At 53.4% G+C, this 23,507-nt stretch overlaps 1 protein-coding gene across 1 annotated transcript in view; it reads left to right on the top strand.

Moving 5' to 3' along the window:
• The window catches only part of STX1A (syntaxin 1A), a 72,653-nt gene that overhangs the window by 4,118 nt on the left and 45,028 nt on the right, over positions 1-23,507 (top strand). Inside the window, exons 2-3 of the mRNA XM_064395101.1 lie at positions 11,988-12,065; positions 13,164-13,263. Of these exons, the coding sequence (XP_064251171.1) occupies positions 11,988-12,065; positions 13,164-13,263 (178 nt within the window). The remainder of the gene's footprint in view (positions 1-11,987; positions 12,066-13,163; positions 13,264-23,507) is intronic.

Raw genomic sequence — 23,507 nt, 5'->3', positions numbered from 1 at the left:
GCCCAGACTCTAGGCCAGCTCTGGGTGGTGTGTCATGTCCCCAGCCTGGGAGGGGCCTGGTGGGGTGATGGGTTGGAGGGACAGACAGAGCTCAGAGGGGACACTGAGCCCCACGGTCCCTTGGTTTGTGTTGGGGAGCTTCAGGTCTGGCACGTGGGGGTTTGGTGGTCCCACTGAAGTCGACTGAAATACAGGAATACTCTTGACCCACTGAGCCCTGGTGCCAATCTGGGCACCAGAGAGTGATAAGAATGACAATAAGTGCAGCCAGGTATGTCAGCTGTGTGCACTGGGTGTCTGAGAGGATGGAGCCAAAAGGGTTCAGCCTCATCCCTGTGGATTTAATCGAAGTGTCTTTGTGTGTGAGCTGCTCGGAAGCTGTACAAATGTTTGTTTTGCCATGTATCTCCCCATTAACGAGATTTCTCAGGAAATATGCAAAATTATCACTACAGGCAGAACATGTACAGTGAGGCTCATTAAGCTAAGTACTGTGATAAATTGCTTCTTCCAGAAAATTATGTATATTAGCAAAAAAGAAGGAGAGTGAGCCCAGGTGGAAGGCCGGGAAGACAGAGTGTGTGGCATTGCTGTGGCTCCAGGTGACCTGAGCACACCTGCCTCAGGGGAGTGTCCTTGCACCATGGGATGATCCTGGAGGAGCTGTGGGGAGGGGAGGGCAAGCAGAGTGACAGCACGGGAAATGGAGATGGAGCAGTGCTGTGTCAGGACCAGACCAGGCACAAAGCCAAAGAGGCTCTTTGCTTGGGAAAAACCTGAAACGAGGCAACTGTGGAAGCACAAGGAGCAGAAAGTTTTGCTGAACTGAAAGAAGGGGAGAGGGCAGGGGTGTCACAGGCTGCTTGCACCTCTGCACTTCTGCCTGTGCCCCTGCCTGCAGTGGCCAGAACCAGGGCTGGTGTTGGGAATGTGGGCGCTGCTTCTGCCCCCCAAATCAGGGAGCAGACTTCTGGCTGTGAACAGGGAGCAGGCTGGGGCATGTGGTGTGTCATGGGCTCACAGAGTGGTTTGGCTTAAAAGGACCTTCAAAGACCATGAGATTCCAACACCCCTGCCATGAGCAGGAACACCTGTGACTAGACCAGATTGCTCTGAGCCTTCTTCCAGTCTGACCTTGAACACTTCCAGGGATGGGGCTGACACTGCAGACAGACTTCAGGGTGCTCAGGTCCCGCATGAGAGATGTTCTGAAACATCTCTCACCCTTTTTCAGTGATACTCTGAGTCTTATCTGTAGTGATGCAGCAGCTCTCCCCTCACAGGAGGGTCTCATCCTCCCATCAACTTTGCAGGAGTGATGGAAGTAGTGAGTGGAGCCCAGGACATCTGCTAGCCAAAAGCCTGGGGACATCCAGAGGAGAACAGGAAGTCCTTATTCCTGTTCCAGCAGACTGGAGAGCTCAGGCTCAAGAAAAGATTCCCCTCAGTTGCCAAGGAACCTTCAAAGAACCAAAGCATCCAGCCCTATTGCCATGGGTTGGGACATCTTCCACTAGACCAGCTCCTGAATTCCAAATCTCCTGCCCAAATTTGGCTCATTTGCTCCTAGGCCAGCATGTTCTTTCTACAGGAGAAGGTTCCTCCTCCCTGGTGCCTCTTCCTCCTCAGGCATCCACAGGCACCTCAGGATACACCCCAGCACAGGGGACAGACCTGCCTGTGCAGCATCAAAATTTGCTGCAGGGTGGGACTGAACTTTCTGTTAAAAGTGCAGTTTTCCATATTCTAGTGAATACTTGCAGACCCAGGTTTCTTTTCATGGGAAATAACTAAAAATAGAATTTTCTGCTCACTGTTCTGTGAGATTTCTGGAGATTGCTGCCACTGTGGCCACTTCTGTGCTGCTGTACTTCTGCAGATGTGTGCTGCAGGTTTTCCAGTATGAGCTCTGCCTTTCTCCCTGCCATTGCTGGTCTTCCATCAGGTTCTGTCAGACTTTGGGTTTGTGTATGAAATTACTGTTTTGGTTTTCCAGAGGACCTTTGCCTTTTGGGACGATCAGTGTCTCACCTGGATGGTGCTGAGGTTCTTTTATAGGGGCTAGGCAAGAGCACCAGAGAAATGCCATTGAGTTTTCATGACCTTGTGAACAACCTGGTCTGGTGGAAGGTGTCCCTGCCCAGGCAGGGGGTTGGACTGGAGCATCCTTGAAGGTCCATTCCATATCAGTGTTCCATGAGTGCCTGTTTGTAGGGGAGCAGCTTTGCAGGATTACCATTGTGTGGACTGTGTTCATACCACAGCCCTGGGACTTGTGGTGCTGCCTGTGCCACCTTCTCTGCTTGAGGCTTTCCTTCTTTTCTCTCTGACAGTTTCCTAGGACAGGCTGCAGTGTCACTAGTGGGCATCACCAGGGCTTGGTGACGTTGGCAGACACCAAGGCAGGGTGATGATCCCAGCAGAGACCTCTCTGAGGGCTGCCCCTGGTGAATGGGGAGGACAGAAGAGATGAGTGCTGTGGCTGCAGGTCCTTCTGCTGCCCATGGGAAGCTCTGGTCTGCACAGGAGCTGTAGCCATGATGATGCCACTTAGAGGAGGATGTTAAAAAATTAATTTCAGATTATTTAAGTCTGCTTTTAACCAAATCATTCTTCAGCCATGACTGTAAGTTTATAAAGTACTGGCTGTAAACTACAGATGCTTTTCCAGCAGGTGATAGTGCTGCCCATGTTTCAGAGCTACAGGAGGAGGTCAGTGAGTTCAGCTCATTGCCCTCTCCAGGACTGGTGTCACCTCTGGCACTTCTGGCACTTGCTTTTCAGAGTTAAGGAGAATTTTACCTGTTTGCTTTTAAAACTGAGCTTTAGAGTGATCATGGTTCTGATGAAAGGCTTGAACTTTGTGCCAAAGGCTGGGAATTATTTTGCAGGAATGCAAACAAACACCTAAGGACAAAACTCTTGGAAATCAAGTTCTCCCTTGCACTGCTAGTGTTGGAAATTGGAAACACCACCTGACTCATGCAGATATTGCTGAATGCTGAAATCATCTGTGCCTTGGACTTTTATTAATAAAAAAATTGTTAATGGGAAGGTATGGGCTGGTTTTGGTGAATATTAGAATTACAGAATTGCTTAGGTTAGAAAACCCCTCTATGATCCAGCTGTTTCCCCAGCACTAACCCCAAGTGCCACAGCTATACATCTGTTAAATCCCTTCAGGGATGGTGACTCCACCACTGCCCTGCACAGCCTGTGCCTTGGCCCCTGGGCTGGACAGCCCTTTCCATGGATAAATTTTCCCCAGTATCCAGCTAAATTTGCCCTGGCACAACTTGAGGGCATTTCCTCTTGCCCTGTCCCTTGTTCTCTGGGAGCAGAGCCTGACCCCCACCTGGTTCCACTCTCCTATCAGGGCGTTGTAGACAATGAGGTCCCCCCTGAGCCTTCTTTTCTCCAGGCTGAGCCCCCCAGCTCCCTCAGCTGCTCCTGGTGCTCCAGACCCTTCCCCAGCTCCATTCTTTTACCTGGACATACTCCAGCATCTCCATGACCTTCTTGTTGTGAGGGGCCCAGAACTGACCCCAAGGCTGTGGTGCCTGAGCAGTGTCCAGCACAGGGGCACAGTCCATGCCCTGGTGCTGCTGGACACTTTATTTCTGATACAAGCCAGGTGCCACTGGCCTCTTGCCCACCTGGGCTTGTGTTCAGCTACTGCTGGCCAGCACCCTAGGGCCTTTCCCAGCTTTCCAGTGACTCTGCTCCCAGCTTGGAGCATTCCGTGGGGTTGTTGTTACCCTAGTGCAGGACCTGGCACTTGGCCTCATTGAGTGTCACAGAATTGGCCTTGATTCAGCCTGTCCAGATCCCTCTGCAGATCCCCCCAGCAGGTCAACATCTCACCCACCTTGGTGTCTTCTGCTGAGGGTGCCCTCAATCCCCTTGTCCATGTCATTGATAAAGCTGTGAGACAGGAGTGGCCCCAGCACTGATCCCTGGAGAGCAGCACTGGTGGCAGTGCTGGATTTAATGCTGGAACGGGACACAGCTGAGTTTGGGGCCTGTGGGCTGGAATGGCCAATTTATCATGGTGCACTGTATGGTCTGCAGAAAGGGCTGGGACCACAGGTAGTTTAAGGCATGGTTTTGGGTGGTTCAGCTCTGCAGGGCTGTCTCCTGGGAGCACACCCTCTGGCTGGCCTTATCCTCAGCCTTGGCACCACCTCCCTGGAAACCTTCAGGAACAGGACTTCAGCCCTGCATGAAGGGCCTTTTTGGCTGCTGCAGATGCCTAAAGCAAACCCTGAAGTGTGGGGAGGTCAGGGTGACGCCTCAGGTTTAGATTTTATATTTTTCAGATTCTGTGCTGCTTTAGTGTGTGGGTCTGGGCTTCATATGAGGGGATGGTGAGCTCTGTGCAGGGAGACAAAACAATTCCTGGTCTAGCTGGGGACCAAGGACAATGATCCAGATCTCAGGCCCAGGAGCACAAACAATATAGACTGAAGAGAGAAAAACGAGAAGGATGGGACTGCATGGGCTGGAGCTGTAATTGGACAATTAACTCCAGTATGCAAATGGAGCAGAATTTATAAAAGTGCCAGACCCTGTGAGCAGTCATGCATTTTGTGACCATTTTGGGTTCACCTGGGGTGCAGCCCTGGCTGGGCTCTTGTGCTGTTCAAGGTGGATCCATTGAGACCTCTTAATAAACCCCTACTTTATTCTTTAGTTCCATCTAGCCTGTTCTAGGTCAGCCCTCACAAGGCATGAAGGGCAGCCCCGGGGTTTGGTGGGTGGGAGATCCCTGGGTGCCCTGCACCTTGTCCAGGTGAGGGTGTGCTGAGCTGCCCTTGGCTGCCAAGCATTGCAGAGCCAGGCTGGGGTGTTCTGGGCATCTGTGCGTTCTCCTGTGTGTCCTTTGGGCTCTGTGAGATGGCTGAGATGGCTGTGCTGCTCAGTTGTTGTGACCTTGTCCTTCCTTGCACAGCTGCACGCTGGAATGAGCTGCCCTGGGAGCTCTGGTGTCAGCAGCAGTGCCCTGGCCGTGGGGGTTTGGATACAGGGGACAAGGTGACTGCTGTTGGGTGTTGGACCCCCGTGTGCCACTCTGTGTGGGGACACGATCCCAGACGTGACCCACAGCTGCTCAGGGGCAGCCCCAGGAGCAGCCCGTGCATCCCGCCGTGTTCTGGTCGTGGTACAAAAAGAACATGATTTTACCAAGCAAGTCAAGCCCAGATGGCTGGGATCTCTTCAGCTGGGCAGAGCAGCACGGAGGTGTTCATAAACACAAACAAACAGATGCAGCCTGGGAGCGAAGCCGTGGAGCAGCCCCCTCATCTCAGGGATATGAGGCCTTTCTTTGCTGACTGAGTGGTCCCTAAAAGGGGATGGCAGCTGGTGTGGCTTTTCCTTTCCCTTGTGCTTTTGTGAGGCTTGCCTTGTCTCGGGAGGGTGGGAGGCAGCGTGGCCTGGGGTGCCAGGAGGTGCTGGAGGCAGGCGAGGGCTCGCTGCCTGTTTGGACGCAGGTGTTTCCCAGGAAAATGGGCCAGCAGGGCTTGGTAGAGGGTCTGGGTTCAGGTGTGCCCTGCAGGGGCTCAGCCTGTTGTTCCTGTGCCTGCACCAGCTCCCTGGATGCTTCTGGACATGGTCAGATCCATCTGCAGCCCAGGACAGGAGCTGTGGGCTGCCTGTGGCCACAGCTGAGGTGACAGGGCTGGTTGTGCCCCGCAGCCCACCCTGCCAGCTGTGCTGTTTGGGGGAGAGCAAGCATCAAGTCTTTTCAGGTTCTGTGCTCCTTTGCCTCTAGAAAGTGCTTGGAGAGGGAATGGGGTGGGTTGGAATGAATTTATTAGCATGTGCTGGTTACAAAACCTCAAAACAGAGCCGGGATGCTCCGGGGCTCTGGATGTCTTCCCATCTGCTGCTCCTTTTTGTCAGGGATGGTATCACAGTTTGTCTCTGCCTCCATTTGGGATTTTGCCCCTTGTGGAGGGCACTTTGAAGCCTGTGAGGCTCCAAAAGCTGCTGGAGGAGCTCTGACTGCCTTGCCCTCCACATCCAGCTCCTTCTGCTCAGTGGCACTGAAGAGGCAGCAGCTCCCAGAGCCATCCCACTGCCAGGACAGTGCCCACATGGTGCCACTGCTTGGCCTCTGGTGGACTGGAGAAATAAAAACCTTGCAAAAGAAGGGTTATCCTCACCTACCCTATGTGGGGGAAAAGCCTGGAAGCCCTGGGTCCTTGGTGCTGCCTGACAGGCCCTGAGGCAGAAGTGGAGGGGCACTGGGAGGATGCTGTGCCTGGCACTGTGAGTTCCCAGGCTGGGGAATTGTTTGCTGCTTGTACTGAGCAGCACCTGCAGGTAGTTTTGACTTTGACTGGGACAGGAGCTTTCCATGTGACTGGAAACCTGGGATGCTCACAGTTGGGATGCATGAAGCCAAAACACTATGTTTCCTTTTGAAACATGTTTCTTTTTTGTTTTATGTTTGTTGTTTGAAAGTTTTGGCCTCTTTCCTACTTTTTTACTAGAATTAATCATGGGGGGACACCTGAAGCTTGGGGTGGAGCAGTGAGGGCCAGAGTGGAGGGAGATGCAGGGAGCAGCTGATCCATCAGTGCCTGCATGCTGTGAGCTGTTCTCCCTGGCATCCCCTCTGGCTCCAGTCCAAGTCACCCATTAGTGGATGTGGCTGCTCTTACAGGCCCAGGGCTGGGGGTGCTGGGGTGGGATGATCTCCCTGCCACGGGGCTGAGAGGCAGGGTGGCACTGAGGGTGTTTCCAGTGACGTGGGTGGACAGATGGTGCCCTTCTCCAGCCCGGAGTGACAAGTGACATGTGCCCTCCTGACCAGCAGGCTCCATCTGTGTAATTTCCTCTTCATGGGGCTTCTGGCTGGGCTCTGTGCCACTCCCCCTGTCCAGTGCCTGCCCTAAATAACATCTCCCTGCCTGTCCATCAGCCTCTGTGCTCCCAGGAGTGGTGTACCCTCAAGCATGAGTGCCTCTGGCAAGGCTGTGTGTGGCTCTGGCAGAAACCCCCTCCGTGGGTGGTGGGTGCCCTTCCTGCAGGATTTCTGGCTGTGGCAGGCTCCAGTGGGCAGCACAGGTAGGACCAGGCAGGGATGTAGCATCTTTGTGCAATGAGGCAGGTCTGTTTTGGATGTGGAAGGGGCAAGCAAGAGGTGACAATAACATCTTGGCAGGTATCCTGCTCTCCTGCTGCTCTTCCTCTGCTGCCAGTCCCTGGCCTTCCTGGTTTCTGTGCAAGTCTTCATCTAAAATTAGCAGTGGGAATACTCTGCTCACAGGCTTCAGAAAGGGGCTCAGAATTCTGGCAAATTGAGATCCTGCTAGAATGATGGCAAAAAATGCTGGATAGGCTTGTGGGGAGGTTGTGTTGAAGATGTGCTTTCCTGTACAGGGCTGTAGGGGCTGACTGGTGCTTCCCATCCAGTTCCACCCCCATGGGTTGGGACACCTCTCATTAGTCCAGGTTGCTCCAAGCCCTGTCCAGCCTGGCCTTGGACACTTCTAGGGATCCAGAGGCAGCCACAGCTGCTCTGGACATCCCACCCTCAGGGACCAACATTTCTTCCCCATGTCCAGCCTGACTCCACCCTCCTCAGTTCAACACCTTTGTCCTGTGCTGGGACCCCAGAGCTGCAGGCAGCTCCAGGGTGTCTCAGGAGAGCAGAGCAGAGGGGGAACATCCCCTGCTGCCCTGCTGCCCTCACTGCTGAGGGCGAGCCCAGGAGACACTTGGCTTTCTGTGCTGCCAGTGCCCATGGCTAGGTCAAGTCGTGTTTGTCACCCAGCAGGGTCCCCTGGTCCATCTCACAGGGGCTCTCAGCCCCCTTTCCTTTGACTCTTTCCTGGAGATGACCATCCTGTCTGGTGCATGGTGAGGTGGCAGGAGCTGCAGGCAGGACAGGTGTCCCTCCATCTGTGGATGTCCTTGTCTCTGACATAGGGAGGCTGAGCAGGGTGGGGGAGAAAAGATCCCCTGACCTGGGAATGCATCCAGGGTGGTGTTTGCATTGGCAGGTGCATCTTCCCTCACTCACAGCATTGTCCCCAGCATCTGTTGGCATTGTCCAGGATCCTGGGGGTGTAGGTGGGGGTCTGTGTTGTTATTGCCCATCCAATGGGCTCTTGGTGCCACCCCCCAAAGTGTGTGATGCTTCAAAGCTGTTGGTGCTTAAAATCAAGCACAGCGCCAACCTAGCAGGCACGTGTGATGTGTGCAGTGGAATGTGAACATGGATAATACTTGTGTCTCTGTAGCAAAGATCTGTCCACACATTCCTAGCTTTAGGACATGGTTTTTGTGACCTCCTCGATGGTGAGCCCTCCTGCCATGTGCTGGGGGAGTGCTTGGGATGCTCTGGGAGCAATGGAGCATGTGTGGGCATTGCTCTGGAAGCAGTTGTTGACCCCAGGTGGACTTGAGCTTACAGCCAGGCTGAAGGAGTGGCATTGGGGTTGGGACAGTGACAGCTGTCACCGTGCTCAGATGGTTTGGAGCAAGGCTGGAGCAGTGATGGCACAGGACAGGGTGGGGGGACTGGGCTGCCTGGTGGTGCTGGCATGCAGGGAGGATTTAAAAGAGCCTGTGGCCAAATCCTGCCCTTGGCTCCAGGGAGGTGTGGGAGGTGTTGGATGTGGTCAGCATCCAGCTCTGCCCCAAGCCTGAGCTGTGCTCTGGCTCTCAGTGCTGGTCTGTGCCTGCTGGGGGGAATGGGAGAGGTGGAGTGCACCTGCTGTGAGCAAACTGCAGAATTTTGGAAGCAAAAAGCTTCAGGGAAGAAGCTGTCCCTGCCTGATGCAGAAGGCAGTGGCTGCTGCAGGGGCTGTGCAGCCCCAGCTTGTCCCAGCACAGAGGCAGCCAGTGGCACCAGCACAGTGACTGTCCCCTGGGCTGGGCGCTGCTGAGGCAGCTCAGATCATGGGTCAGTTTTGGGCCCCTTGAAGAGGAAGACATTGAGGGGCTGGAGCATGTCCAGAGAAGGGAACAGAGCTGGGGAAGGGTCTGGAGGACCAGGAGGGGCTGAGGGAACTGGGGTGGCTCAGCCTGGAGAAAAGCAGGCTCAGGGGGAACCTTCTTAACTCTCTACAGCTCCCTGACAGGAGGGTGCAGCCAGGTAAGGGTCACTCTCTTTTCCCAGGTTATCAAGTGACAGGACAAGTGGAAATGGCCTCGAGTTGTTTCAGGGAAGGTTTGGTTTGGATATTGGGCAAAATATCTTCATGGAAGGGGTTGTCAGCCCCAGGAACAGGCTGTGCAGGGCAGCGGTGGAGTCACCATCACTGGAGGGATTTAAATGTACCAACCCATCCCCAGGATGGCAGCTTTGGCCATGCCCCAGCCTCACTGTGCTGGCAGCTCCTGGCCTGAGTGGCTGTGCCACAGATGGGCACAATTTCAGACTTCAGGGCACAGTTTTCTGTGTCCATGGAGTGGTGGGTAAGAACAGCACCATGCCTGCTCTTCCTTGTCAGGGTGAGATTTTCACCAGAATTGAGGGAGCTCTCTGATCACAAAGGCTCTGGATAACCATGAATGGGATAACTGTGTGGGAATGAGTTACCTGTTGTAGTAAGGTAGAAAAATTATAAAGAAAGGCTTAATAAAATCAAGCCTTCTCTCCTAAAATCAGTGTCTGGCCTTGTCAGGCTAGCCCTTTGCAAGTTCCCATGTGAGGGCAGTCCTGGGGTGAGCAGTTCATTAACATAACAATCTACTCCTGGGTGAAAGACAACTTGCACATGTATAAATTGTTTTTACACCTTAGATAGAAAAATTAAAAACTATCTCTCATAAACAACTGTCCCTGCAGTACACACTGAGAGTTTGAGTGACCAATCAATACAGAATTACAACTTGTTATTCAACACCAATAAAGTAATTAACAAGAAAGCTACTAACCAATTGGAGTCACCCACGAGGTCTGTACAGCTGTATAAGAAGGAGTTATGTGAATAAAGAATGGCCTTTTTCCACCATGAAGAAAATGGAATCCCACATGATTTATTCAATTAGTTACCCAGGCAAAAAGTGCCACAAGTGGTGGCAAAGCTGAAAGCTGAGGTCTCCAGATGATACCACCCAAGTCAGTCACTGTAGGGTGGAAAGACAATTTTGGGAGGTAGGATAGATATTTCATCTGACTTATTTCAATGTAAGAGGGCTCTCTCTGGAGACTGTGTGGCTGCTTCTCTGCAGAGTGCAGAGGGGCCATGGGGTGATGTGTAACTGTCTGAAAAAACAGCAATCATCACGAGATGAGCAGAGGCAGTCCTGTCTTAAATCTCCATTCCACTGTCTTCTTCTCTCTTGTAAGGATGGAGTAAGAGGAAACTTTTCCAAACTGTTAATTTTCCATTTCCCTCCATCGTGTAACTGCTTTGGATAATAATCTTTTAAATGTCTCCTTATGTGCAGGACTGTAATTTTTCCTTCCCTTGAGAGCTTGCAGCCCCCGCCTTGCTGGGACAGGAGGTGTTTTCATCTCTGGTGACAGTGACACACATGCTTCTGCAGACAAGGACAACCCCTCATTTGCCTGCTGTGACTTTACTAGTTCTGCTGTATTATCTGTTTGCTCCCACCTTTCCTGCTCTCTGCAGCACTCCTTTTATTTTCCCATCACATCATCCCTTGTGTTTCCCATCACAGCTTCCTTTGTGCTTTCCCATGGCAGCATCCCTTCTATTTACCATCATGGCATCCCTTATGTTTTCCTGACATGGCATTTCTCATGTTTTCCCATTGCAGCATCTCACATTTCCTAGTGCAGCTTTCCTCGTGTTTCCCACTGCAGCTTCCCTCATCCTCTCCCATGGCAGCATTCCTTGTGTTTCCTGTGACAGCATCCCTCATGTTTCCCATTACAGCATCCCTCGTGTTTTTCCGTCGCCCATGCTTTCTCCTGTGGCAGCATTCCTTGAGTTTCCCATGGCAGCATCCCTCTTGCTTTCCCATCACAGCATTCCTTGAGTTTCCCATGGCAGCATCCCTCGTGTTTCCCATCACAGCATTCCTTGTGCTTCCCATGGCAGCATCCCTCATGTTTTCCCATCACAGCATTCCTTGTGTTTCCCATGGCAGCATTCCTCTTGTTTTCCCATGGCAGCATTCCTCTTGTTTTCCCATCACAGCATCCCTCTTGCTTTCCCATCACAGCATTCCTTGTGTTTCCCATGGCAGCATTCCTCTTGTTTTCCCATGGCAGCATTCCTCTTGTTTTCCCATCACAGCATCCCTCATGTTTTCCCATCACAGCATTCCTTGTGTTTCCCATGGCAGCATTCCTCTTGTTTTCCCATGGCAGCATTCCTCTTGTTTTCCCATCACAGCATCCCTCTTGCTTTCCCATCACAGGATTCCTTGTGCTTCCCCATCACAGCATCCCTCATGTTTTCCCATTACACCATCCCTCGTGCTGTCATATCACAGCATTCCTTGTGTTTTCCCATCACAGCATCCCTCTTGCTTTACCATCACAGAATTCCTTGTATTTCCCATGGCAGCATCCCTCATGCTTTCCCAGTCCAACATCCCTCACGTTTCCCATTGTGACATGCCTCATGCTTTCCCATTGCAGCACCCTGGTGTTTCCCATGGTGGAATGTCTGGTGTTTCCCATCCCTGCTCCTTGCAGAACTGCTGTGCTCACACAGGGCTGAGGGTGCCCTGGAAGCTCCCACTCCCTGGATGTGGGGTTCCTGAGCTGTGTCCCGTGCTCACTGAGGAGGTTGTGCCGTGGGGCACTGGCTGCCCTGGTGTTTTGGCCATCCCTCCCTGCTGGATGTGTCTGTTCTCTGCTCTCCCTGAGTCCCGGGGGCTTGGAGTGGCAGTGCCTGGGGTGCTCCACACTCTGGCTAGTGTTTGCCCCAGCTCCTTGGAGCAGGTTAGCACAGGAGAAGGGGAAGATTCCTCATGGGAGCTCTGAAACAGAGCCATGAACTCTGCAGGAAGCCCTGGTTGATGCCTCTCTCTCTCTCTCTGTGTTGTTGCAGGCCAAGGACAGTGATGATGATGATGAAGTCACCGTCAGCGTGGACCGGGATCGTTTCATGGATGAGTTCTTTGAGCAGGTGAGAGCTTTGTTCCTCCAGTGTGGCTTTGAAGCTGCTTCAGACCTTTCTGCTGGCATCAGGGCAGGGTGTGGGTGGTCCAGGCTCCCTGTGGCCACTGGGGATGGGATGAAGGTCCTGCCCTGGCTGGTGCTGCTCAGCTGATGCTCAGGGTTGTGCTGAGTGCTGAACATCAGGAACCTGCAGACCTGAGGCTGTGCTGCCCTGTGGATGTTCCCCTGCTCCCCTGCTCCTCCAGAACCCAACAAGGCTGTTGCCCAGGGAAGCCTCAGACACAGCTCTCAGGCCTTTCCCCAGAGCACCTCTGCAGAGCAGCAGTCTCTGCATGGGATTGATTTAATTTTGTGCCTCCCGTTCCCAAACAAGAGGTTGTCTTCTGGCATGTGGGTGGCTGTAAGATCTGCTTGCGGATTTTTAGCACACCCTTAGCATGGCATGTGTGTGGGGGGTGTTAAAAAGGATCTGTGCAGGCAATGGAGTGGGAACTGGGATAAATCTGATGTGCAGGTGGAGGAAGATGAGCAAAGGAGTGGTGTGAGCCGAAGGAGAAGACTGAGTTAGAGGGTGAGCAGCCTGGCAGGCGGAGAGCACAGGAGAGGTTTCCCCTCTTGGGAGATGCTGGTGTCTTCCTGCAGCACACAAGTGCAGGGAAAATGCCAGAATGGACCTTTTGGAAAATGTGGCCTCCCTGGAATGGGGGTGAGAATCAAATTGGGCATTTCTGGAGCTTTTTAAGGAGCCATGGGGTCTGAGCCACTACCAGCCTGGCTTGTGCAGTCTCAGCAGTGCTCTGCCAGTGGCACAGAGTCTGGGAATCAATCTGCTGCTGATTTATATAAATCCCAGAAGTTTCTCAGTGTATCACAAAGAACACAGGACATGCAGTCTGTATTACACTGCTGTGACTCAGAGCTGGCTGGTGGGATGGAGAAGTCTGATTCCACAGTGGTGCTATAGTTTCAAGCTGGAAAATATTTATCCAGGAGGATGTTTGCTGTGGCTCAGACATGTCATGGTTGCTTTGGGTATAATAATCCCTTCACTTTCCAAGAGTCCAGGTCTGTCACAGACCACCTGTCTTCTTGTCTCACTTCACAGGTGGAAGAAATTCGAGGCTTCATTGATAAAATTTCGGAGAATGTGGAAGAAGTGAAAAGGAAGCACAGCGCCATTCTGGCTTCTCCCAACCCTGATGAGAGTGAGTGAGCCCCGTGGGTTCTGTGGGCACGTGGCTCCCCTGGTGGGCTGGCACAGGCCCCTGGGTGTGCAGGGGGCCACGGCTGGGTGGTGAGGGAGGGCTGGGACTGCCTGCTGAGTGGTGGCTTTAAGACCTGGAGAGGTGCTGGGAGTGCAGTGAGGGGGATTTCTGCAAGGATGGGCAGTGTGGAGGCTGGGAACAGCAAGTGGCTGTTTTTGGGGTGGTTGGCTGTTGTCTTGCCTTGGGCTGCCAGGAAAATCCCAAAGAGTGGATAAGGCAGAACAGACCAAGTGTCACCTGCTTGGGCCCAGAAATGTTTGAGCCAGAGGTGGCAGCTGGGACCTGCATCTCTGTCCTGGGGACAGTTTGTTGCTGGCTGGTCAAAGAGTCTGTCCCTTCCAGACCTCTTTCTTCACCAGCTTTTTCTTCCAGAGAAAAGGTTTGCTGCCAGGAGCTGGAGTTAGGGATTTGAGCACCCAAAGGATGGCAACATTTGGGTGTCTGGGGGATCTGGCAGAGTTAGAGCTGTGCATGCTGTGGTCCCCTGTTCCCAGGGGAGCCAGAGGAGCTGCCTGTGGGGTGCTGAGGTCAGCAGAGGCTTTTCCCAAAGCCCTTACTGTGGAATGGGTGGATCTGAGGGCTGAGCTCTGCAGGGTGGGGCTGGAGCCTGCCCGGGCTCACCTGCTGAGGGGCAGCCCTGGAGCAGCTCTGCTGCCCCGAGCTCCACCTTCAGGGAGCATTGAGCCCCGTGGCTCCCCTTTGCCCACCTCCATCGTGGTGCTGCTGTCACAGGGTGTTGGGTGCTGCAGGTCTGACCCTGCAGGATGGCTCCAGCCCCCTGGCAGCCCTCATTTTGGCCAAGGTGTTGCTTCCCTGCTTCCATAAAACACTTTCCTCTCTTGAAAATATGAAAGATCAGCAATTTATTTATTCCTACAGAGAGGCAAGAAATAACCTGACAATTAACTCAATAAGCAGCAGCCAAAGAAACTGTAGTGCTGTAAAGGAAAGCCAAATGTCTTTAAAATCCCACCCTACACTACTCTGTATGTCACACATCATGAAAAAGATTACTTGAGCCAGTTCATGGCAAGCCCATCCGTCTCACCATACCTGGACAGGGACCTGTGTTGAGGGGTGAGTGAGTCCACCAGGAGCAGCCTGCTGCCACTGGAGCCCTTGGAGCTCAGGAGGATCTGTGCATGAGCAGAGCCGGCAACAGCCTCTGCAGCACTCCCCTTTGCCCACCTCCATCGTGGTGCTGCTGTCACAGGGTGTTGGATGCTGCAGGTCTGACCCTGCAGGGTGGCTCCAGCCCACTGGCAGCCCTCATTTTGTCCAAGGTGTTGCTTCCATGGGCTGAGCACTGCTCGTGCTCCCAGTGCTTAGAGGCTGGAAAGCTGGGACCAGGTCTCTCTCTGCTCATCTACCCTCTTCCCATTCATTTCTTATTTGCCCTGTGCAATTCCATGTCTGCTTGTGGAATTGTGCCTGGAGGTCCCAGGAGGGTGCCCACACACACATTGCCCTGCATCCAGCCCTGTGTCAAATCAGTAGATTTTGTAATTACTTTAAAGGACTGGCCCTTCCTAAATTGTCTCAGGCTCCCCTCTCCTGGCAGCTGCTCCTCAGCTGAAATTTCCTTGGCCAAGCCTGGAATCAGGGATTTTCTCAAGGGAGTTCACATGTCTCAGGCTGTTGCTCAATCATCCTCCAGGCCCTTGTGCTTTCACTGTAAGATGTTGCAGCGTTCCTGTCTGGGGGTGTTCAGGGAAAGGCTGCTGTGCTCCTGGCTGCTGCAGTGGCATGGGGTGCACTTGGGGCTGCAAAGGGCACTCATGGCCTAAAAGCTTAATAATCTATTTAAAAGCCTGAGATCTGCAGTGAACAAGATGTGGTGACATTCCCATGACTTGCAGAAGCATCCAGGACATTGGAAGTGCTTCTGGTTTTGTTTTACAGCGTTACTTTTCCTTGGTGTTGTAGGGAATTCAGTTTGTCACATCAAGAATTGTTTGGACAGGAAGAGAGGAGCCACACGTTAATCTGAAATCAGGGATTTGTGGCATTGTGGTGTGCTCAGGAGGTGTGGTAGGGCTTAGCAGTGGACAGACTCAGAGTCACAGAGTACTTTGAGTTGGAGGGGGCCTTCAAAGACCATCCAGTTCCACATCCCTGCCATGGGCAGGGACACCTTAAATCTGCACCAGTGGACCCCTTGTTCTAAGCCCTGTCCAGTGTGCCCTTGAACACTTCCAGGGATGGGGCAGCTACAACTTCTCTGGGCAGCCTTTGTCAGCCCCTCACCACCCTCACAGTCTGACATTTCTTCTGCATGTCCAGTCTGACCCCACTGCCCCTTGTTTCAGCCCTTGGGCCGTTTTGGTGGCCACCTCTGAACCTGCTCTGCCAGGTCCTTGTCTGTGCTGGCAGCCTCACCCCCACCCTCCTGTGTTCCTGAACCCAGAGAACCTGCTCAGTAATGCAAATTTGTAACCCAGGGCTGTGAATTTATTAACATTAATTTGGAAATTCAGAAACAAGTTCCCATAAGGCATGGCAGGGGGATGGAGCCAAAGGACACTAAAATGTAGGTTGTGAGAGGCTAATTTTGGGATGTGCTCGCTGGGTTTGCTGTTTAGCAGGGCAAGGAGTGACACCTGGGATGGCCATCAGGGCAAGATGTACCTCCCTGCAGGGATTTGGGATGCTGCTCATCCCCTCTGGAAAGGCACCTTGCTTATTCCTTAGTGATCTCCAAGTTCTTTAGCATCATGTGGAAGATGCAAGATGAGGGGAAATGTTCCTCCAGGAAATAAGAGAATGTCACGGACTTCTCATCCTTTCTGGAGGCTCATGTGCTGTGCAGCTTGGTTTGGTGTGGGTGTAGCTTTTCCATCTGAGATACAAACTCCTTAAACACCACCAGCAAGTCCCTCCTGGAGCTGGAGGACTTTGCAGTGGGGCTTTAGAGTGGAGCAGAGCTGGGCTGGGAAGTGCATGGGCAGTGGTTGGCATTGCTGTTGGAGGGATGGATGGGGAGCTGTGTAGTGGCTGCTGGTGAATAGCTGCTTTCTCCGGGTCAGTAATAGAAGAGAGGGACTCCATGGGCACAATCCCACTGGAATCTGCTTTTTAAGTGGCTGTGCTTAGGCAGATGCAGCCCCTTGGTGTTCTTTGTTTGCAGGAGCAAGTGAGGTCCAGTGTCTGTGTGAGACCTGGATTTGCCGCCTGCCTGGCGTGCGGAGAGCAGCATCCGTGTCTCATGGAGGGCTCATCCCTCCCCTCCTGCTGATCCCTCTTCTGGCTGCATAGACTGCTTTTGGATCTGCCTTGCCACTGCTGCCTGGGCTTATTTTGGAGCCCAGTGGGTGGGGAGCTGGCTGGCTTTGCCACTGAGACAGTGAGGTGACAGCCCGCGGCTCCGGCACTTCGGGTCTGGCTGCAGGGGCACAGGAAGGTCTCCCCACCCTGCTGGGCAGTGTCCTGGTGGGACTGGGTGGCCTTGGAAAAACTGAGGGGCTGGGTTCCTCCTTGGGCTGGGGCCATCACTGGGCTACTCCAGATTTGAGTCACAGCTCCTGGTAAACCCATTCCTAAAATCCTTCCCGGTGAGTGCTGTGGCTATTGCTGCTCCTGGCTCTGGAATCAGCTGCTCCTTCTTGGTCCACGGTCCAGGCCACATCCCAGAGGAGGTGGCTTTGGGTGACATTCCAGCCAGAAAGCAATGAAATCACGTTGTTTTCCTGGAGTGGTCAGGAGGGGTTGTGTGCCGTTCCTCTTCTCTGAGCTCTGTGTCCCTCCAGTGGCTCCAGTGCTCTCCAGCACTGCCTTATGTAACACGGCTGTTTGCTCAGTGAATTGCCTCTGGGAACAGAAATCTTCAGATCCCAAGTTGTGTCTCTCAGCCTGTCAGCTCAGCCCATCTCTGCAGGCTTTGGGAGGCCCAGTAAATATTTCAGACCTGGAAGCAGGTCCATTGCAGCTGCACCAGCACAGAAGGGGAGGTTCGTTTCCATGGGAGCTTGACTTCCAGCTTCATTATTTTAGCTGTGCAGGCTCAGGGTGGTGGTGTCCAACACCAGGGCACAGGTGACTTTGTTCAGTCTTTCTGTCTGCTGGGAGTTCCTTGGAGAGTGGCCCCTGTTATTCCTAGCAGATCATTTTCTGGTGGAGGGATGTGTCAGGTAGGCAAGGAGACAAGCTGTAGCTGCTCACTTCTGTCTGATGCTGTTGAGGGAGCACTGGCCAGTGTAGAATAAAAAACAATTTGGAGCTGTCTGGATGCTGAGGTGCTGGCTGGACCCCTCTGAGCTGGCTCTGTGCTGTCCTGTAAGTACAACCTCACCTCTCAGCAGGTCCTTTGGGAGAGAGTCCAGCAGGAAGCCCAGTGTGCCCCAAGGAGCTGCTGCTCTGGTGCTGCTGGAGGAGCAAGGCTGGGGCTGGCTCCTGCTGGAGCTGCCCCCTCAGACATGGCTTTCTGTGCCCTCTCAGCTCCACCTACCACCGTGCAGTGGTTTGCTGGGGCTGCCTTCCCCTGGTGCCTGGTCCCACCAGGGCAGGGAGGAGGTGTCCTTGAAACCAGGGGCTGCAGTAGTGCTGTGTTGGGGACTGCAGGCTCAGGGCTGTGATTCTCCTTTGGGAGGAGCAGTGGAGAGGAGAGGTGAAGGTGACTTTGTTCTCCTGTCTTCTCTTTGCTCCTTCATCCTCTCCCAGCTTCCCTCGGGTGGGAAATCAGAGACAGCCCAGACTTCATCAGACTTTGAAGATGAAGCAAGTGTAGCCCTGGCAGAGCAAGGGATCTGGGAAAAGGTGTCTGGGCATGTCCTGGACACAGGAGGAAAAAGCAGCATATCCCCCTATTCATCTTCTGCTCTCACCCTTCATCTGCAGCCCTAGTGCAGCTGGGAGCTGCCCCTGCCCAGGCAGTCTGGCCTGAAGTGGGGATACATTCAGAGTGGCTTGGACTGAAGGGACCTTAAAGCTCTTCTCATTCCAACCCATGCTGTGGGCAGGGACACCTTCCACTGGACCAGGTTGCTCCAAGCCTGGTCCAATCTGGCCTTGAACACTTCCAGGTTGGATGGGGCAGCCACAGCTGCTCTGGGCACCCTGTGCCAGCCCCTCTGGGTCTGACATTTCCCCCCATGTCCAACCTGATTCCACCCTCAGTTCAACACCTTTGTCCTGTGCTGGGACCCCGGAGCTGCAGGCAGCTCCAGGGTGTCTCAGGAGAGCAGAGCAGAGGGGGAACATCCCCTGCTCCCCTGCTGCCCTCACTGCTGAGGGCGAGCCCAGGAGACACTTGGCTTTCTGTGCTGCCAGTGCCCATGGCCAGGTCAAGTCCCATTTGTCACTGCCCAGAATCCTCCAGTCCTTCTCTGCAGGGTGTTCTCCATCCATCCCTTCATCTCTCCAGCCTTGCCCCAGTCTGTGCTGGCACTGGGGACTGCCCTGACCCAGATGCAGCACTTTGCCCTTGGCCCAGTTGGATGTCAGGATGTGAAGTGGCTTTGATGGACATTAAATGGTGAGTGGCCCAGGGAGGCTGGATGAGTCTGGTTGCTTCCCTGGATTCTGGTTGCTTCCCACAGCTCCTGGAGTGGGACTGAGGCTGGAGGGCACAGCAGTGCAGCTGGAGGATGTCATGGTCCTCAGCAGCAGCCTCAGCAGGCTGGGAAGGGCATGGTGTGGCAGCAGAGCCACAGCAGAGCAGGCACTCAGGGGGACAGCAAGGACAGGTGACACCTGCCCTGTGGCTCTCAGCATCCTGCCTCTGCTTCCTGCTTCCCTCTCCAGGCAGGTCCCTAGGGAATGTGTCCTCAGCCTCTTTTCACCCGTGGTGCAGCTGTGGCTGGTGTGTGAGCTAGAGACTGGAGGGGTGTTTGGTGCAGGGAGGGGGTTCCTCTGCCCACTGGGGGTCCAGGTTCTCCCAAAATGTCTCCAGTGCCTCACTTGGCCTGGCAGTGTGGTGCTGATGCTGCCCAAGGCCCTTCTGGCAGTGCCACACGGTGCTTGGGGTGCCTCAGGTGGCTTTGTCCTGTCCCTGTGTCACACAGATACTTTGTCAGCCTTGCAGACACTGCTCCAGCTCCATCCTGGAGGAGTTTTGTCTCTCCTGCCTGCAATCCTTGTTGAAGGGTGTCTCTAGGACATACCCTCCAGTGGTCTTCTCATTTCCAGCCTGAGTGTTTACAATCGATTTACATACCAATGTCAGCCCAGGAACAAATACATTTTGCTTAAAGAGCTGTTTGCCCTTCTGGCTTCATCCTGGCAGGTCACCACAGCAGCTCAGGTGCTTTGTGTAGGCTTTGCACAACCCCAGCCTTCCCAGGCCCCAGCACCTGCCCCAGCTGGTACCCCAGGGTTTGAGATCTCCAGGCCTTTTGACCCAACTGCTGGTCAGTGTCTCTTGAGCTTTGCAGGCTGGGCTGCCCCTCAGTTTCTCTGTGGAAGCTGGGATCTGTCTGTGTGGGGTGGGGTTCCCTGTGTTTGGGGTGCTGTGCTGGGGTGGCCACAGGCAATGTGTGTCTGAGGGACGCGGGCACAGCGAGGGCTGGCAGGCCATGGTGACTCAGCCCTGTGTCAGCTTGTGACACAGCTCTCCTGAGTGGTCAGCCAGCCCTCCCCGTGGCCTCTGGGAACAAGCTGCCAAAATGCCACCCTTCAGCCCTAAACCAGCCCCGTTCCTCCTGGCACTGGTCCAGTGGGTGCCAGGGGGTGCAGGCAGAGCAGGGGTGAGCATGGCCATGGGAATGCTCAAACCATGGTGCCAGGGATGCCTTGGCTGTGAGTTCAGGGATGCTCAAACCATGGTGCCAGGGATGCCTTGGCTGTGAGTTCAGGGATGCTCAGGCCATGGGTGTGGGGATGCTCAGGCCGTGGTGCCAGGTGTCACCTTCATATTTTCTGGAAAAATCCCTTGCCCAGGATTTCTCTCCTGGGAAACTTGAGAAGCCTCAGAGAAAAAGGAAAACAATATTATCTCATTTGCTTCTCCTGTGTTTTATTGCTTTGGAATGTGGTAGGTGATTGCTTCATTGGTTGCATGTGAATTGTTTTTACTTATTGGCCAGTTATGGCTGTGTTGGACTCTCTGAGGGGAGAGTCAGGAGTTTTTCATTATTATCTTTTAGCCTTCTGTCTGTATCCTTTCTCTATTCTTTAGTATAGTTTTAGTATAGCATAATATAACAAAATATTATAATATAATATAATATAATATAATATAATATAATATAATATAATATAATATAATATAATATAATATAATATAATATAATAGCTTTCTAAGAACATGGAGTCAGATTCATAATTTTCCTTCCTTCATCAGGGGACCCCAGAAAATACCACAGCCAGGGATGCCTTGGCTGTGAGTTTAGAGATGCTCAGGCCATGGGTGTGGGGATGCTCTGGTCATGGAAGGAGGAATTCTCATGCTGTTCCTCACCTTCCCTTTGCCACCACCTGCCTGAGGCTCCCACAGCCATGTTGTGCCCAGCATGGTGGCACCCACTGGCAGCCCTTGGGTGCTGCCCACAGGAATTGGACACATGGGCTGTTGGAAAAATCCCAGCTTTACAGAGGTGGGGCAACTGGGAGGTGTTTTAAAAGATTTTATTCCATTATCAGTCTTGTTGAAGGGTGAAACATAAGAGATGTAAAACTCAATGTATTTGTATCAGAAGCCAACCTATTTCCTGCTTACAATATCTTATAAATGTTTTTCAGCCTATTAGCTTTTGCCACACAATGCTGCTGATAGTTCTAACACCAATCACCTGTGTTTTTACCCCATGTGGTCTTGCCACAATGCATCTTTCACAGTTCTAATTCTCTGAAGTATCTGGTCTTCTTGCAAGCCCATAGTTTGAAACTTGTTGAAACTTGTTTCTAGTTCAATCTCTCTCTCAAAAATGTCATCTCTGTTCCATGGCCTTCCTAAGTCAGCGCTCTCAGTTGCCCCATCTCTGTAAAGCTGGGATTTTTCCACCAGTGGACTTCCTATGCATCATCCCAGTGCTGCAGTGAGGCTGCCTGGGACATCTCTGTCCTCTCTTCCTGTGCCCCCGTGGCTTTTTCTTTTGTTTCCCCTCAATGTTTTATCCCAGGTGATATTCCCTTTTCCCATGCAGTTCTGCTCCACGATCACCAGCACCCACTGTCTGCTCCATCACCCTGAGCAGTGCTGGCTGATGCACTCCACACACTGAGTGCAGTTAACATCAATTAACTGGAGTCTGATTCACGGCAACATGTTAAAAAAGAATCAAAATCAGCTGTTCTGTAATTATTTTGGGCTTAATTTAGCCTGAAGATTTCGTGGCACTCCTGGAACCTGTGTTACTGCTGCTGCTGAAAACTTTATCTCCCTTGGGCAGCACTCCCTGTTGTGTGCTGGGCAGTGAGGAAGTGACAGTGGAGCAGGAGCCCATCCCTGCTGCCTGAGGTGCTGCTGCTCCCATCTCAGAGCAGGAGGGACTGTGGCTCCTTGGCTCTGTGTGAGCAGCAGTGTCACCCAGGGCAGTGCCTCCGTCCCTGTTCTGTGTGCTGGGATGCACTGGGAGGCACGGAGCCCTGGAGGTGAGGGGACACGAGGCCATCACTGCCCTGAGCCTGTGGCACCCTTGTGTCTCTCTGCTGGTTCATCTTGTGTGTGTGACTTTGGTCCCACTCCCGCTGTGGTTTCCAGCCCTGGCTGCTCCTGGAGCCCTGGCTGGGATCCAGTGGCTGGGGGGGTGAGCCAGGCTGGCTGCACAGGGAGTCTCTTGGCCCTCTCCTGAGTCTTTTCATCCAGGGAGCTTAGAAAGAGGGAGGAAGGAAACGAAGGAGCCAAAATGTGAGGGGATGTGGCAGCTGTGCCCCTTGCTGTCTGGGCTGGCAGAGCTCAGCTCCAGCCCAGGGCTCTCCCAGCCACCACGGGGTGCAGTGGGATGGGGGCTGCCTGTGGCACGTGGAGTCCTCAGGCTCTCCTTGCCTCTTCCTGCTGGATTTGGGCTGGTTCCCAGCTGGGCCTTAGATGCCAAGGAGAGAAGAAGAGGCAGAGACCCCTCTGTAGCAGGCAGGAGCCTTGCTCTGGTGGGCAGTGAGCTGGGCTGTGGCGTTGTCCCCAGCGGGTGGGATGCTGGGAGGCATTGGTGGCATCAGTGGCACAGCTCTTGGGTGTCACAGACACTGGTCTGTGGTTGAGTTCCTCTCCTTCCAGCATCCAGGATCCCCCCATCCCCTCCCCATCCCTTCAGTCCTCTCCTGGCGTGGACATGACTGGGATTCCTCATGCTTTTGGCTCTCAGTTTGGCATTGTCGGGGCAGGGGGAGGTGTTAGGGGGGTGTGAAGACCACAGGGTGAAGAACAGAAATATGGGGCTGCTCTGGAAAGTGCTGGGAAAAAAACCAGCAGGATCAGCAGTGGCAGCCTGGCATCCACGAGGTGAGGAGGCCAGCCCTGCCCTGTCAGCTGTGTCACGACAGCTGGCACAGCACTGACACCCCTGGGTGGGCCTTGTCACCCAGCTGTGTGGCTTCCTGGGGGCTGCCTGTGTGGGCAGGGACCCCAAGGTGGGGAGGGTGCTCTGCAGCAGACCCCTCCAGCCCCAGCAGCTGGAGCTCTGCCTTCTCCTGCTGAATGCTGTTGTCTTGGTGCTGGCACTGGGATAATCCCTGATTGCAGAAATGGGTTTAGGAGGGCTGAGCTGAGCAAGCCCTAAATCCTTTTACTCTTTCCTGAGATTATTCTGACGTGTGGGAGATGGTGCTTTCTAGGCATGCTGAGAGCAGGAGCAGCAGCATCTGGTCAGTAGCTTTTGCCACACAATGCTGCTAATAATTCAGCAGCACAGGCAGAGGAGGAGGGTGGCCAGGAGTCCTGGGATCTCTGGGACCTCAGCATCACCCATGGACATCCCACTGTGGCTGCACCAGGAGCTCCTGCTATGGGTACACTCCAGGAAATGACTCTACAAAGCTACAACTAAATTATTGAGAGGGGAAAGAGTCAGGGATAGTGAGTGGGAAACTGCTGGGAGTAGCTTGAGGAGGAATTATTGATGAAAATCCATTTAGATTTGGAAAGGCAGTGTCTGTCTGTCCCCCTGGGTGACTGTACTCAGTGTGGCAGGGAGGTGTGTGTGGCTGTGCTTTAGGTGGGAGGAGAGAGAAGAAGTCAATTAAAAATGGAGAGTTCAGGCAAGCAGTCAGAGGAAGTGGTAGCCAGAGCAGGAAATGTGGGTACTGAAGGAGCC

The sequence above is a fragment of the Passer domesticus genome, chromosome 19 (genome assembly GCF_036417665.1).
Source record: "Passer domesticus isolate bPasDom1 chromosome 19, bPasDom1.hap1, whole genome shotgun sequence".
NCBI lineage: Eukaryota > Metazoa > Chordata > Aves > Passeriformes > Passeridae > Passer > Passer domesticus.
This window is presented reverse-complemented; position numbering and strand designations above follow the sequence as displayed.